The sequence below is a fragment of the Pogonomyrmex barbatus genome, unplaced genomic scaffold, assembly GCF_055798465.1.
Source record: "Pogonomyrmex barbatus isolate J1 unplaced genomic scaffold, ASM5579846v1 scaffold18, whole genome shotgun sequence".
In the NCBI taxonomy this organism is placed as follows: domain Eukaryota; kingdom Metazoa; phylum Arthropoda; class Insecta; order Hymenoptera; family Formicidae; genus Pogonomyrmex; species Pogonomyrmex barbatus.
The window spans coordinates 2354119-2367736 of record NW_028297114.1 but is presented as its reverse complement, the minus strand read 5'-3'; the positions used below and the strand labels follow the sequence as shown (position 1 = coordinate 2367736).

Here is a 13618-nt window from a genome sequence, read left to right as displayed (position 1 = left end):
TCAAAATTTCAAATCTTATCAAATTTTCTTTAAGCTAAAATATATTCAAGATTGATGTACTAAATGTAAAAGATCTCACTGCATTTCCCAGATCATATTCTATTTAAAAACTCAGAGAGAAGAACACCATTAAGAACAATTCTAAAGAGGAAATGCGCAATTTATTTTTCCCCATCTATTTTTATTTCCATATATTTTTTAATTTTACACACATACACATCTTTGATGATAAGAAAAGGAGAAATAATCACAGTTATACAATACATTTATCGATATATACACATATTGGACATTCTACGAAGTTGTATTTCGTGACTACATGCTCTTAGATGAAGAAAAAGATGCGTTTTTCTTGCCCACTTTTTTTTAGGAGTGTGTCTTATATTTTATCGCAAAAAGATAATGAAGAAGGAAAAGATTAGCATCTACACGATACTTCGCACATACGCGAGAAGAATCGAGAAATAAAAATGTATCTTCTAGATCTAAGGAAGATATACTGAATGTTTCGTCTAAAAACCTAAAATGGGGATTCTTCCAGAACTCGCGTTCTGTCGTTGTGCGTTTTGACGCAAGACTTAAAATAGCGCGAACGTTCTCTCGGATCTTGAATGTTCCATCATCGGTTCTCCTTGATTGCCTTGGTCGCTTTGCATCGACAGCTGTGTCAATTTGCTAGCCAGCGCGGGATTCGTCTGCATCATTCGGAGTAGCGCATCCGCGGGAATGCTGTAAAATAAAGTATTATTTATTTATATCTTCTCACTTTGATAATGCTGCAACAAGAATGATTTCAATCAAGTCTCGATCGATTTAGTTGGCAATTAATTTTAACTGAAAAGAAATTTGAGGAAAAAAATTAATTTTTTCCTCAAAAGGTGGAATGACGAATGACGAAAGATGATTTCCAAAATCGTCTTTCTTTTTTCATTTCTATTTTAATGTAAATTAGCTTTAATTTTCTTTTTTTAATTTAAAATTAAAGATAAGAAAATAAGTTGAATTTAACTCATTACTTAACGAAATTAAAGTTTTTATTGCAGGAAAAGCAAATAAAAAAAAAAAAAAAATTCCTTTGTAATTTGGTCTAACGCAAGACATTTTTCATTTTCACTTTATTTTATTACTTGTGGAATTTATTTGAATACTCACGCATGCGGAAAATTTTGCAAAATCGACAAGAGGACTCTTTCTCGCTCGTTCAGATCCGGGACATCCGCAGGACTATCCCTCTTCCCAAATCCGATCGCCGTGGAAATATACTCCGGTTTGAAGCCGCGGATCTCCCTCAGCTTCGTTCGGTGTTTAAAGAAATGAGGATAATTTCGACCCTTGGATGCAGCGGTCGTTGCGATGAAGAACCCCACGACGAAAACCAATGCAATTGCTAATATCGCTCGCATGATTCCTTGACATAAAAAAAAGATAGGCACGTCGAACATATCGGTAATGAACGTTCAGACAATATATAATTATACGTGCGTTAGAATGATACACAAGATACAAGCCTCCTTCGCGAAAGATCATATTCGTCGTCGTTAATATGTTTATGATCGATCAAGCGATGCATCGCGCTTGCATCTTAATTTTCAAACTATGAACATCTTACGAGATCTCGCTGGAGAATGTCGGAATATCGTGTATTGATCGGCACAAATATATTGTGCGCAGGGGATCATTTCTCAATAATAAATTATACTTACTGCGATATGCACTGAGATTGAGTATTAGCGCACTATATTAGATACAGACATTTTCAATTAGTAAAGCATTTATATCATAATATGTACTAATAATAGCGGTAAAACAGTAATTTCTGTCTTCGCTTGGAATGTTCCATATTACGTAGAAATAGAAGTACTAAGAGTTAGATTATTAATAATAAAAATAAGTTATTGTATCAGTCAAGTGGAAACAAATGTAAGAGTAATATCTTTTCTAATAATTTCAGATAAAAAAATTTTTAAGTTCCAACACAAAATATTTTCTGTAAATTTTCGTGCAAATTTTAAAATAATGATTTAAATTAATCGATTTTTTTAAAGGCATCCAAATATTTCATCAGATATATTTATAATGTAAAGAAGAAAATGCTAGAACAAGCGCGGGCGTGTCTGCATTCAATTCGACAGAAATCTTTCGATTACGTAAATCGATGTCTCTGATTTTAATATTTTATATTTTTTTCTAAGTGCGAGACTGAGATGAATTTTAACGTATTTTTATGCATTGGTGCACATCGGTCCATTTTTTAATTATAATTTATGTTTATTGCAATGTGCGATGGAGATTGATTATTGATGCACGATATTTAGATATATTTTTAATATAATTAGTAAAGCATTTACCACAATATGTACTAATAACAGCAATAAAACGATACCTTTTGTCTTCAATGTTCCATACTGTATGGGAATAGAAGGACAAAAAATTAGATTAATAATAAAAACAGATTATTGCATCAATTAAATGAAGATAAGTGTGAGAGAAATATTTTTTCTAATAATTTCAGATTAAAAAAATTTTTAATTTTGATAAAACGCTTTCCTGCAGATTTTCCAATTTTTTCACGCTTTAAAATAATGATATAATTCAATGAATTTTTCGAAAGGCGTCCAATTATTTCATCAAATTTAATTAAGAAGTAAAAAAGAAAATATCAGAACAATCGCGAGCGTGTCAGCTTTTGATCCGATGAAAATACATAAATCGATGCCTCTAATTTTGATATATTTTTTTTGTAAATGCGAAACGATGAAGATAAATTTTAGATACGATACGCGTACACGTCGATTCAGCCATCTTTATGTCTGGAAATCAGTTCTTATAATTTATACTTACTGCGATATGATTGCACAAAGCTTGATTATTAATGCATATTTAGATACGTACATTTTTAGTTAGTAAAGCATTTATCACAATATGTATTAATAATAGGAATAAAACTTCTGTTTTCACTTGGAACGTTCCATATTGCTTCGAAACAGAAGCACTAAAAATTAGATTATTAATAAAATAAAAATAAATTACTGCATCGACTAAGTAAAAACGAGCGTGAAAAGATTATTTTACTAATGATTTCAGGTCAGAAAATTTTTAAGTTCTTGAGTTAACAGAAAACTTAGTTTCCTATAGACTTTCCAACGTAATTCTTTCACGCAGATTTTAGAATAACGATTTAAATGAATTGATTTTTCGAGAGACATCCAATTTCTCTAGATTTAATTAAGATGTAAAAAAAGAAAATGTCAAAATCGCGGACGTATTTGTATCCAATTAAAAATTCGACAGAAATCATTCGAATATGTAGATCGTGTTTCTAATTTTAATATATTCTTTTCCGCAGGTGCGAAACGATCGAAATGAATTTTAACGATACGCGTCGTATATCGGTCCATCGGATTCTCAATGATTCCAGAGAAAGAGACGTCGATTTGATCCGTACGTGCGAGAACCGAGGACTGAGCTCCGTGACAATTCCATGTCGTTTTGTATGAAGCCGCCGACGTCGGCGTCGCGGCCGCCGGCGACGCCGTCGTCGCCACCGCCGACGCCGCCGAGGCCGCGCGATTGTATTTTCTGTTAATTTCTTTAATGTGCCCTGCCAGTCAGCCAGTTTTATCGTTGCATTGAAATCTCCAGCGCAATCGTATGCAAACGTTTTATCGCGAAATTTCATGAGAAGGCATTTTGCGAAATGCAAAGAGACGCTGTAATCACCACTTCCGCCGCCCCCGCCGCCGCCGCCGCCGTCGCCGTCGCCGCCGCCGTCGTGCGTCGTGCGTAAGTCTAGCCGCCGATGCGTATGCGAAATTTCCCTGCAGTACGTGACGATCCTTCCCCCGAGGACATTTCTCGTGATGACAACGCCACACCCACGCTTTTACGTAATTTACATCGGTTCGTTGTGAACATTTTTTTTAGATGCGAGCGCGTTAGATCTGGCCGATGATTAATTCAAAGAGCAGAGGCTAATTAAATTAGGGCGGTAATTTCCTGAATGAACAAACTTTCAAATTATGCGAACACGAAGTTTTTCTACGCAGTGCAGGAGACACGGAGACACGAAGACATAAATGTCAAGTAATTAATAAAGAAGTTAATTTTCTACTCTTGTCTCTTTTATTTATACAAAATATATATATATCTTTATAATGTAGGAATATAATAATATATATAATCATTTACAATATGCGTAATATTATTTCACGGTTTGGAAACAACGTCATTTCGTCAATCTGACTAAGGCATGATCTAAAATTACAACAGGTATCTCTTTCAGAATAAGAGAACGTGGAATACCAGAATATTTTACGAAAAGTTCCAAAAAATGGAGATTGGTAGCTCCTTCTATTTCCGCATCACTTCCTCCCTTCATACTAAACAAATATTCTCGTTAGTAATATAATAATTTATTATAAATTGTTGTACTCCGTATATATGAGAAATTAGGAAATTATTTTTACCTTTCTATGGTAACAAACGATAGGACGTACATACAAAAATATTTCACATAACGATTCATCACGGAAACATGGAACTGACGAAGAATCGTTTGTATTCCTATGGCAAATACCACAGCATCAACGGGATCTTGATATTTCTTGCTTAACAGACTTGCTACAAAAAAGGAAGAATATTTATCATTTAATTTTAATACAGAATATATGTGCATATATACTTATGATGCAATCGCACCTGTATTTTTGCAATAATATAATTTATTTAACTGCGATACTGTGAATAAGAAAATAATAAGAGCTATATTATCTATCTTTGGTGGCTTGATGTAAACTTTATTATGTGGATCACTAATGCCAGCCCAATCCAATCGCACGCTAAGTTCGTGAAGTAATTCGCTTTTCTCCGGTTCGGTTTCATTACTGTTATCTTTTCTCGATATCTCATATAAAATGGCTCTATAAAATAAAAGAAAAAAATTGAAATATGAAATTAAAAAGAAAATCACAATGTTTTTAAGTTAGTTTTTAATTAATTTCTGCATACGTATTCAACGTTCGGAGTGCCGCTTCCATATGTTTCGCCTCAAATTTGCATGCCGTGTTTAGCTCATATGCTATCTTCTTTCTAAGTAATTGATAGTGACCTATTTTCAATGTCCACTCGAGTGCCGACAACCACAATTTACTGCTACTAGCGCTTATAGAATTGTGAAGCTTCGTAATGTTACCTGAGACATGCGAGTCAATGCTTTGCAATGTATGTTAATTATCCTTATATTCATGATATTTTTCTAATGCGTCGCGGATTTTTACCTTTAGCACTGTCTAAAGAACTTAAAGTGGTCTCACAATCTTCTAACAATGACATCCACATTTTATTTCGTATCCCTTTTTCTATATAATGAACTAAAGCTTCAAGTTCGATAACAATGAAAAAAGAGATTAGTTTGTCCAATCCCGCCAAACCTGGTGTGCTTATTGTTTCTAATATCACGGAAAAGACTTTGTAATTCAAGACTTCATTTTGCGTTTTAACATCATACCATGCTAGAGTATGTTCTATGTATACTGTAGTTCTGGAAAAGGCATAAATTAAGAAATGTAATACAATCATGATACAGTCGTAATGTAAATAACATAATACCGAGGATCAGTAATACGGATAAGTTCTCTGGCAAGTCTACCCATGAATGTCAAAGAGTTATTATCTGTTGGAAATGCATGTTTATCTTCTTGGAACTGCCTCCAAGATTTTCCTGGTACCCAGGAAAATCCCCTGCGCTCTTCTTCCACCGCATTGTTTATAATATACGTAATCTAGTAAGAATATATAATATATAAGAATTATATAATGCATATTTAGGATGAAATATATGCGCGTTTTATGAAAATGTTTTTGTGCAACTTATATCAAAATTGTATAGTCATGTAATTTTCTCACTTCTTCGTGCCATATCTTCAAACTGTTTATGTTAATGTAATCCTGAATATATTGGAAAGATTTTCTGTATCCATCCATAATTGAGGATAAATTATTTAGTTTTTGCAGAAGAGACGTCTAGAGAAATGTTTGTGATGATTAGATATATATAATCTAAGAAATTCTTTCTCATTTACCAGAATTTACCTTGGATTTCTGATCGAAATTGAGACCATTCTGTAAAGCTGAAGTAACTTTCTTGACAAGTTCCTGACGTATACCATCTTCTAAGAGACGATGCGAATCAACTCTTAAAACTCCTAAAGATACACTTCTCAGTGACAAAACGCCCTTTGTAAAAACTGATACAGCATATGTTAATTTTGCCATCTAGAAAAATATTTTAATGTTTTCTTTTAAATATATTAAAAAAAATAACCTGATTTTTAAAGATATTTTATGCATATATAATAAAAATATATATTAATTTTTAAATTGTAAGAAAGAATCTTTGCGAAATCTTTGTAAATGTAATTCGTAATGAGAATTATTAGTATAAATATACCTGCAATCTCTCAGTCAATTGTGCATAATCTTTAAGTTTATCTTTTGGTAATTTAGTCGGGATTTCTTTAAATGAATTCGTTTCAAGATGCACTATTTCTGCCAACAAACCAAATACAGTTTCGGGAATAATTTGCAAAACGCGTCTCGCATATCCTTCCAGTTCTCTGCTATAATATTGCGATACGGAGGACAAATCCGCGCTTCGTGCTTGATTTACTCTAAGCAATGGAGTTTCCAATGCAGATGCCATCTGTAAAAATAATATGTAAAAATAATAATATATAAATAACATATAAAGTAAAAAGCATGTATATATGACTTTTAATTGCACACACTTTAAGAAAAAGAGCTTTTAGTTTGATGACAGTCGGTGGATTTCCCTTTATACTCTCTTGCATCACGTCAATAAAAGATTCCATAATATTCCACGCGTAACAACAATCGGTTACAATATTTAAACTTATCATGACATCTTCAGATATACTACCTGTACGCAACATATTATGTAAAGTCTCACGTGTGTCAGCCAGATATTGCGAAATGTGTAGATTATTTTCTAGTTGATGAAATTCTGAAAAAAGATGTAAATTTAGCATAATTAACATAAACATTTATGTGAATTTACCTTCAGAATTGACGTTTATCGATTCAAATTTCTTTACCCTGAACTTGTTCCAATGCCTGCACTAATTGTACTATTTTCCGCCCATCTTCTTGCTTTAATGAATCAATATGTTTGCTTATTTCTATGAACCATGTATAAAGATCTTGATTTTTATCGATGCCATCTAAAGGTTTAGCGCCACCAAAAATTTGTGCAAGATCAGTTATGCGTTCGACGCAAATCCCTTTATCTTTTAGCCACTTGGTCTCTTTTCCGAGCAAGAGCTAATGTAAAAAGAAAAATTTATTCATATAAGCAAATACAGTAATAAAATGACAAATAATTTTAAACGTACATCTTTATACATTTGTTTAACATCCTGTTCAATTTGAGCAGTGCTTAGTAATAAACGAAGACATTTTTGTGTGGTATATTTGCTTTCCATTATAACTAATTGTCGTAGAGTACGTGAACGTTTTGAATCCTCTAGCACTATGGTAGGCATAGTAGTGTGTAGAAGAATCCAATGCAAAATAACATTGCATTCCCTTACTAATTTGACCAAAGAACCCGTTGCATTTTCATCTAGTGTACCTGCTAATTGCACTTCTTCAGTCTCTTGTATCAATTTCTGAAATATTTTTTATATAAAGTAAGATATTAAGGATATGTCTAAGATATTAAGAATATCTGCTTTTTCAAAAATATATTAAATTTTTTGCATTTTTTTTACGATATAAATACAAAATCCTAAAAGAGATAACATTATAATCTATAATTCGCATATATATTGCAGATAAAATAATTTATTTATTTCAAAGTGTTGTTTTCCTAAATTTTTACTTACATCCATTTTTGCTCCATATTTCTGCGCAATTCCTTTCACATTTGAATTCTCAAGAGTATTATTCAATGCTGTTCGCGCAGCTTTATATGGTGACCACCAATCGCACAGATTAATAACTGTTCCCATATAAATACTAATTACCCAGTTGTCAGGAAAAAATCTATCTACTATTTCTCTCATAATCGCAGTTTGTATATGAAGCACTGTCGATTTAAAAGATAAAATTATTACTAGCATTGATGCTTGTGTAGCCACAGCAGTACTACGATGCTCTGGATGTGGAAAAGCTAAAGTCTGATTATAAATCTCATCCGAACGTAATCGACCAATAACCAGATCTATCAAAAAATCGCGCAAAGGTACTCTCCTAAAAATAGGTACATATTTTTACTATGTGTATTTTAAGCCACTCAATTGCATTAAATTTTCTTTATTCAGATTGTATTTCATACTTGAAATATTCTTCCGGATAATTAGCTGGCCTTTTAAATAACGTCCTTACATATCCTGTTGAACGGAGTAGCATACAAACATCATCCACTCTTGTTGAAGAAGACCGTTGAGCATTGTATCGATAGTAGGCTACAAGTAATCTTTCACGTATTCGGCCTTCAAAATGATAATCGACCAGCAACAGCATGACACCATACAAATATACAGCTTCGCACTGCACAAGTTTAATTAATCTATTTTAATACATGCGAGTACACATTTGGTATATCAACATAATAGTCTCTATAAAGCAGATTGCTGATTGTTGCTTAGAATAAAAAATACCATTAACTGTTTCCCTTCCTCGTTGAACATAATAGAGTCTACTGATTGATGTATATAAACTCCATCTCCTAACTCATCAATGTAAAAATTCAAATCTGTAATGTATTTATGTATACTCTCAAAAGCCAAATAAAATCTTGTGAGTATGTCTGAAAAATTATTGCGAAGTTCCTCGTCAGTTTCTTGGAGCGTCTGGAAAAAATAAAAATACAAATGGCAACTTCTATCCATTTCTCCGTTCTTGATTAATATAATAATAAGAATTACAAGAAAAATATTGGAAGAATACTCACCGGATCATCTTCTATCTTTTGCTCATAAATGCTGGCTGCCTTGAAGTATGCAAAGTCGATTATAATTGATCCGTACTTTTGTATCAATTGCTTCGAATCCAAGCTGCAATGTATAATAAGAAAACAAGATAATAGTTATTAAACGCATTATTTATATATATCATATACGTAATTATGATATAATAATAAAGAGCTATTTATTTTTAAACTTCAAATTATTTACATTTGCTTAATAAAGTTTACGTGTTATTACAATTAAATCGATATTTATAACATATAATAAATAACTAAAATAAATGTAAATATTGCTCTATTAATTATTTAATTAACAAGATATCTCTTTTCCCAGCAAACTGACCTGAAGACCGGTGGTACATAATCTTTCAATCGCATTAGCTCAGCTATGATAGCATTTCCACGAGACACCAGCCGTAGCAAATTTTGTCCGCAAACATTATTAGCTGCTAAAAAGTCGCCCATTTCCTTTTTTGTTTATCTCAGATGCTTTGAACGACCATCTCCTGTCAAACGGATGATGTCTTGTTATCAGCCTTTGATGTGAGAGTTTGACAGAGTTTGACAACTGATCTGCTCCTGCCTCCCTCCCCTCCGCCGGAAGTATGAATGCTTCGAGAAATCCGACATTACCTTCCATCGTTTGGTCCTCCGCTTCCTATTTAAGCCGCAATATGTCGAGAAGGCACTAGTGCGCCATTTGAAGCTTTTGTATTATGTTCATGTGCTGGTGTATGCGATTACGTGTGTACATGCAGATCTTTCGGTAGCGTCTCGTTCGCCGCTCCGCGATTGGGAAAAAGGATACGGATCAATATTTTGGCATTTCCGCAGGATACGAAATCGCGAAACGCGCTCGGCTCCGCGAGACACGAGAAAACAATTGGACGTGACGTGACGAGAAGTCGCACTTCGGAGATTCGTTTTCCCTCCTCGAATGCCGCGCGTGCGATGAACTGAATTTATTTTTTCGTGAGATCTTGAGTGAACAAACTCAAGATGTCCAAGGACCAATACGGCCTTGCTCGCTGATCGGATCGCTGAGGGATCGACCGTGGTCTCTCTCGGTGTTGATTCGAAGGAACTTGGCAACGTGCTTGTCTCCTTCTCTTTTTTGGAATGGAGGTGAGGATCTGTCGTATGGAGAAAGAACTAACAAATTTGAATAATTCGCGAGAGGCGATTGATTGAGATTGATGAGAGAATAGACAAGTTGAAAGCTGAATGTGCCAATCAAAACTGGCAAAGGCGTAAAAATTTCGTATATCTCTTTCATCTCTTCTGAATATCTGCATAAAAACTAGACAAACTAGAAAAACTGGATTCTCTGAACGATTTAGAAATTGATTAATTTTCAAATTTGTATTCTTATATAGAGAAAATTTTGCATATTGCAAGTAATGATAATACAGAAATTAATAATAATAATATTTAATTTTAAGACGTTTTGTTATAAAATTATTAATTTGATGTACATGATTATTTTTATAATTTATATATATATTATATATATATATATATATATATATATATATATATATATATATATTGAATATATTGTATAATTTATTTAAAATTATTACCTATAATAATTCTAAATCTTCTTATAAATTAATTTATTATTTTTGTTTCTTGCTCTTTTTATTAAAAAAAAAATTTGTCATTAGGAAACATGTTAATCATAAGTATTTATATGTTAAAAACCATATTACTTTATTTCTCTCTTGTTTCTTGGTTTAAAATAATGTTTTCATAGAAAAATGTATAATTTAGAATATAACATTTATTTTATTTACAGCCAGATGCTAAAATTCCCTTGCCATTAGAGCCTATAAAGTCAAATCAGGTTGAGGACAGACGCTTATGGGTGGGCAACTTAGATTTAAGAATTAATGAGTAAGTATTTACATGATTATATCTTCTATGAGAAAGATTTTTTGATGGTTTTGATGTAAAGAAAGTTTTTGGCATTACAACAAACTTTGAAAAGAAAAAACTAACGCCCTTTTTGTCAACCGGTACCAACTCCTGAAACTTGTCCAAAAATACGGCACAATCGAAAAGTTCGACCTGCTGTTTCATCGATCGGGACCTCAAGCTGGTCAGCCAAGGGGATATGCATTTGTTACATACAAAACGATTCAGGATGCTAAAACGGCAAAAGATGCTTTACATAACTTGAAAGTTGGAGCTAAGAATATTATTGTCAGATGGGCACATAATGTCACTGAGGTACACATAGTTTAAAATATATAATTTTAATTTAAAATTTAATAATTTTTGATTATACAATAATTTTTCATTATACAGTTGTAAAATTGATAAAGAATCTAATAATAATAAATATTTAGTTTTGAATAACTTTGCAAAAAACTAAATTATATAAAAAATAAATTATTGTTTAGTCGGACATGGATAAACCAAAACCAAAGATAGATATTCCTGCCTTAGCTGGCGCAAAAAAGGAAGATAAGAAAATAAGGTAATAATTTTATATACTTTTCTTGAATAGTAATTATATAAAGAGGATATAAAATAAGGAATCCTCAATTGAGATTTGCATGAATGTAATTTTCTTGTAGTCGTGAAACAGCAATTCAAGCAATCGAAGCAAAACTCAAATTAATGAAGGAATCAGAAGAGGAATTTGAGTTGAACAAACCTTTGGAAGGATCGCCAATTTTACACCTTTATCAAAAAACAGAGAATCAAAAACCGTCCACCTCTACGCGTTATAACAACCGTGGAAGTTATCATCACAATAAGCCATACAGTCGCCACAAATTAAGAAGATAATTCATATATATTTTATATATTTTTTATCTCATTTAACGATCATACTTGGTTCATGATATTTCTATTATTTATAACGTTAGGTCTACATTTTAATACTATTAAAAAGTTTTGCCCTTGTATATTAAAGAACTTTGTATATATTTTCCTGTTGAGATGCTTATATGTCCACAAAGCAATTCGACTTTTCGATTGCAGACAGACACGTCGATTCCTATAAATGAGCAGATATGAGAAACATTAGAGCTACGAATATTTCAAATTGTCCGTGATATAATGCTCTCGATACGTACGTCGACGTACGTGTGTATTTTCATAACATAGGGAGATCTTTTTTATGGCAAACGTATACATGACATGCTTTGGAACAAAAGTGTAAAAGTTATTTTCATCGTTCATACTTTTGGATAGTCAAGGATACACACACACACACACACACACACACATATACACAGCATACACGTAATACATCCACACGTATGTATATATAATACATACAAATTATAATACAAATGTAACCAAAATTTTTAATAATTTCAACTTGTCTAGTCTTTATTCAATCTTTCCCTTATGATCTTCCCACGCATGTGATCTGGTAGGGGCACTACGCCAGGACACGGCACTTGTCCTAGGATGTGACATATACAACTCCTGGGGCAACCTACGCCGAAATTCGCTGGATTATCTTTTTTTGCCAAAGCCAAGGCTTCCTGAATCAATATGTTCTTTGGTTTTCCCACTACTTTTATAAGATGCTCAAGTATCTCATCCTTAGATTTGCTATCTACATCTATTAGCATTGTCTTACCATCCTCTGCAAAATAGATGTTTCTTATTACATTATAATTTCCCAAACAAGACTGATTCTATAAAAGAAAAGCTATAAATTTGCTAATAAATTGCTTAAATATTTGCAGGAACATAACATTGCACTAATAAAATTTTAGTGCTTTTGACTAGAAACACTGAATAGAATCTTGTAATCATTTCCATGAAATGACACATTTCTGCTTGTCATATGACAAATAAAATATTATGCTAAATTATAGTATTCTTTTGGAATGAAAATCTACTTAGCAAAAAAAAAAAGAATTGAGATTTATCTTTACTTATGTAGATTAACTTTAATTTTGGTTTAATATACTTTATTTTGTTAATTCTTAGAATTAAACAAAAGATAAAAAAAATTAAACAGAGATTAAAATTAATCATTGGTAAGAATTAACATAAGCTTGGCACAAGAACTTAAAATAAATGCAATTAATATCAATCAGCTATAATATCTTGCCAGCATACTGCGAATATTTTGCTTGTTGGTTTCGCTATTCTAATCCCATAATAAACAAATCTCATTTGAAATCACATAAATTATAATTACCATAGTAGCATTTTATGAATGGCGACGGGGTTATGTTCTTAAAAGTAACTATCTGCACATCTGGATTCTTGTACTGCAGTTGTGATAGATGCCAAAATACGAATTCTCTGCGAGGAAAAGAACATAGAAAAGAAGCTCATTAAATCATACAGAACATCAAATTACACCTAATGCATAACCTTCGTACCTTATGCCCCGGTGATGCTTGCCGAATGTGTTGTAATTGATGGACAGTATTTGAATCTTATCCTTCAGGTACAATTTGCCGGCCATCAGATACTTTACCGTACGCCGAATGGGTTCCTTGCCTATCATAAACGGCATCCTGCACGATTCTATTTGCTCCGATTCGCGTGTTTACTAATCCACCGTCTTCTTCCTCTTCAAATCCCCTCTTGGAGGCTTTCCGTCCCCGCTAAAGCGATCCCACCGTCGCAAATATCGGTCGGTACGACGAGTCC

At 32.7% G+C, this 13618-nt stretch overlaps 4 protein-coding genes across 6 annotated transcripts; 1 reads left to right on the top strand and 3 right to left on the bottom strand.

Annotated features, from left to right (window-relative positions):
- Positions 1-160: 160 nt before the first annotated feature.
- Positions 161-3878, bottom strand: LOC105426712 (allatotropin). 3 transcript variants are annotated; one of them, XM_011638049.3, is made up of 4 exons: positions 2842-3480; positions 2384-2405; positions 1153-1408; positions 161-729 (listed from the first exon to the last, which is right to left on the bottom strand). In XM_011638049.3, the coding sequence occupies exons 3-4, from the start codon at positions 1401-1403 to the stop codon at positions 579-581; spliced, it is 402 nt and encodes a 133-aa protein (XP_011636351.1). In that variant the 5' UTR covers positions 1404-1408; positions 2384-2405; positions 2842-3480; the 3' UTR covers positions 161-578. The 3 variants fall into 3 exon arrangements, with proteins under 3 accessions (XP_011636351.1, XP_088931212.1, XP_025073917.2); XM_089075086.1 differs by lacking the exons at positions 2384-2405; positions 2842-3480 and adding an exon at positions 3721-3878; XM_025218132.2 differs by having other exon boundaries at positions 1153-3479.
- A 221-nt stretch (positions 3879-4099) lies between these two features.
- On the bottom strand, positions 4100-9607 carry Strump (WASH complex subunit strump). Its single transcript, XM_011638048.3, has 17 exons — positions 9330-9607; positions 8972-9074; positions 8679-8870; positions 8354-8568; positions 7902-8268; positions 7410-7685; positions 7113-7338; positions 6786-7021; positions 6449-6700; positions 6091-6273; positions 5905-6021; positions 5608-5780; positions 5277-5539; positions 5008-5191; positions 4699-4919; positions 4467-4620; positions 4100-4379 (listed from the first exon to the last, which is right to left on the bottom strand). The coding sequence occupies exons 1-17, from the start codon at positions 9449-9451 to the stop codon at positions 4226-4228; spliced, it is 3438 nt and encodes a 1145-aa protein (XP_011636350.2). The 5' UTR covers positions 9452-9607; the 3' UTR covers positions 4100-4225.
- Positions 9608-9724: 117 nt separating this feature from the next.
- Positions 9725-11901, top strand: LOC105426710 (putative RNA-binding protein 18). The gene is made up of 5 exons (XM_089075085.1): positions 9725-10111; positions 10785-10885; positions 11008-11218; positions 11392-11468; positions 11569-11901. Exons 1-5 carry the CDS (start codon positions 10106-10108, stop codon positions 11780-11782), a joined length of 609 nt encoding a protein of 202 aa, XP_088931211.1. The 5' UTR covers positions 9725-10105; the 3' UTR covers positions 11783-11901.
- Positions 11902-12303: 402 nt separating this feature from the next.
- Positions 12304-13481, bottom strand: mRpS25 (mitochondrial ribosomal protein S25). Its single transcript, XM_011638045.3, has 3 exons — positions 13345-13481; positions 13158-13264; positions 12304-12593 (listed from the first exon to the last, which is right to left on the bottom strand). Exons 1-3 carry the CDS (start codon positions 13479-13481, stop codon positions 12325-12327), a joined length of 513 nt encoding a protein of 170 aa, XP_011636347.1. The 3' UTR covers positions 12304-12324.
- Between the last annotated feature and the right edge of the window lie 137 nt (positions 13482-13618).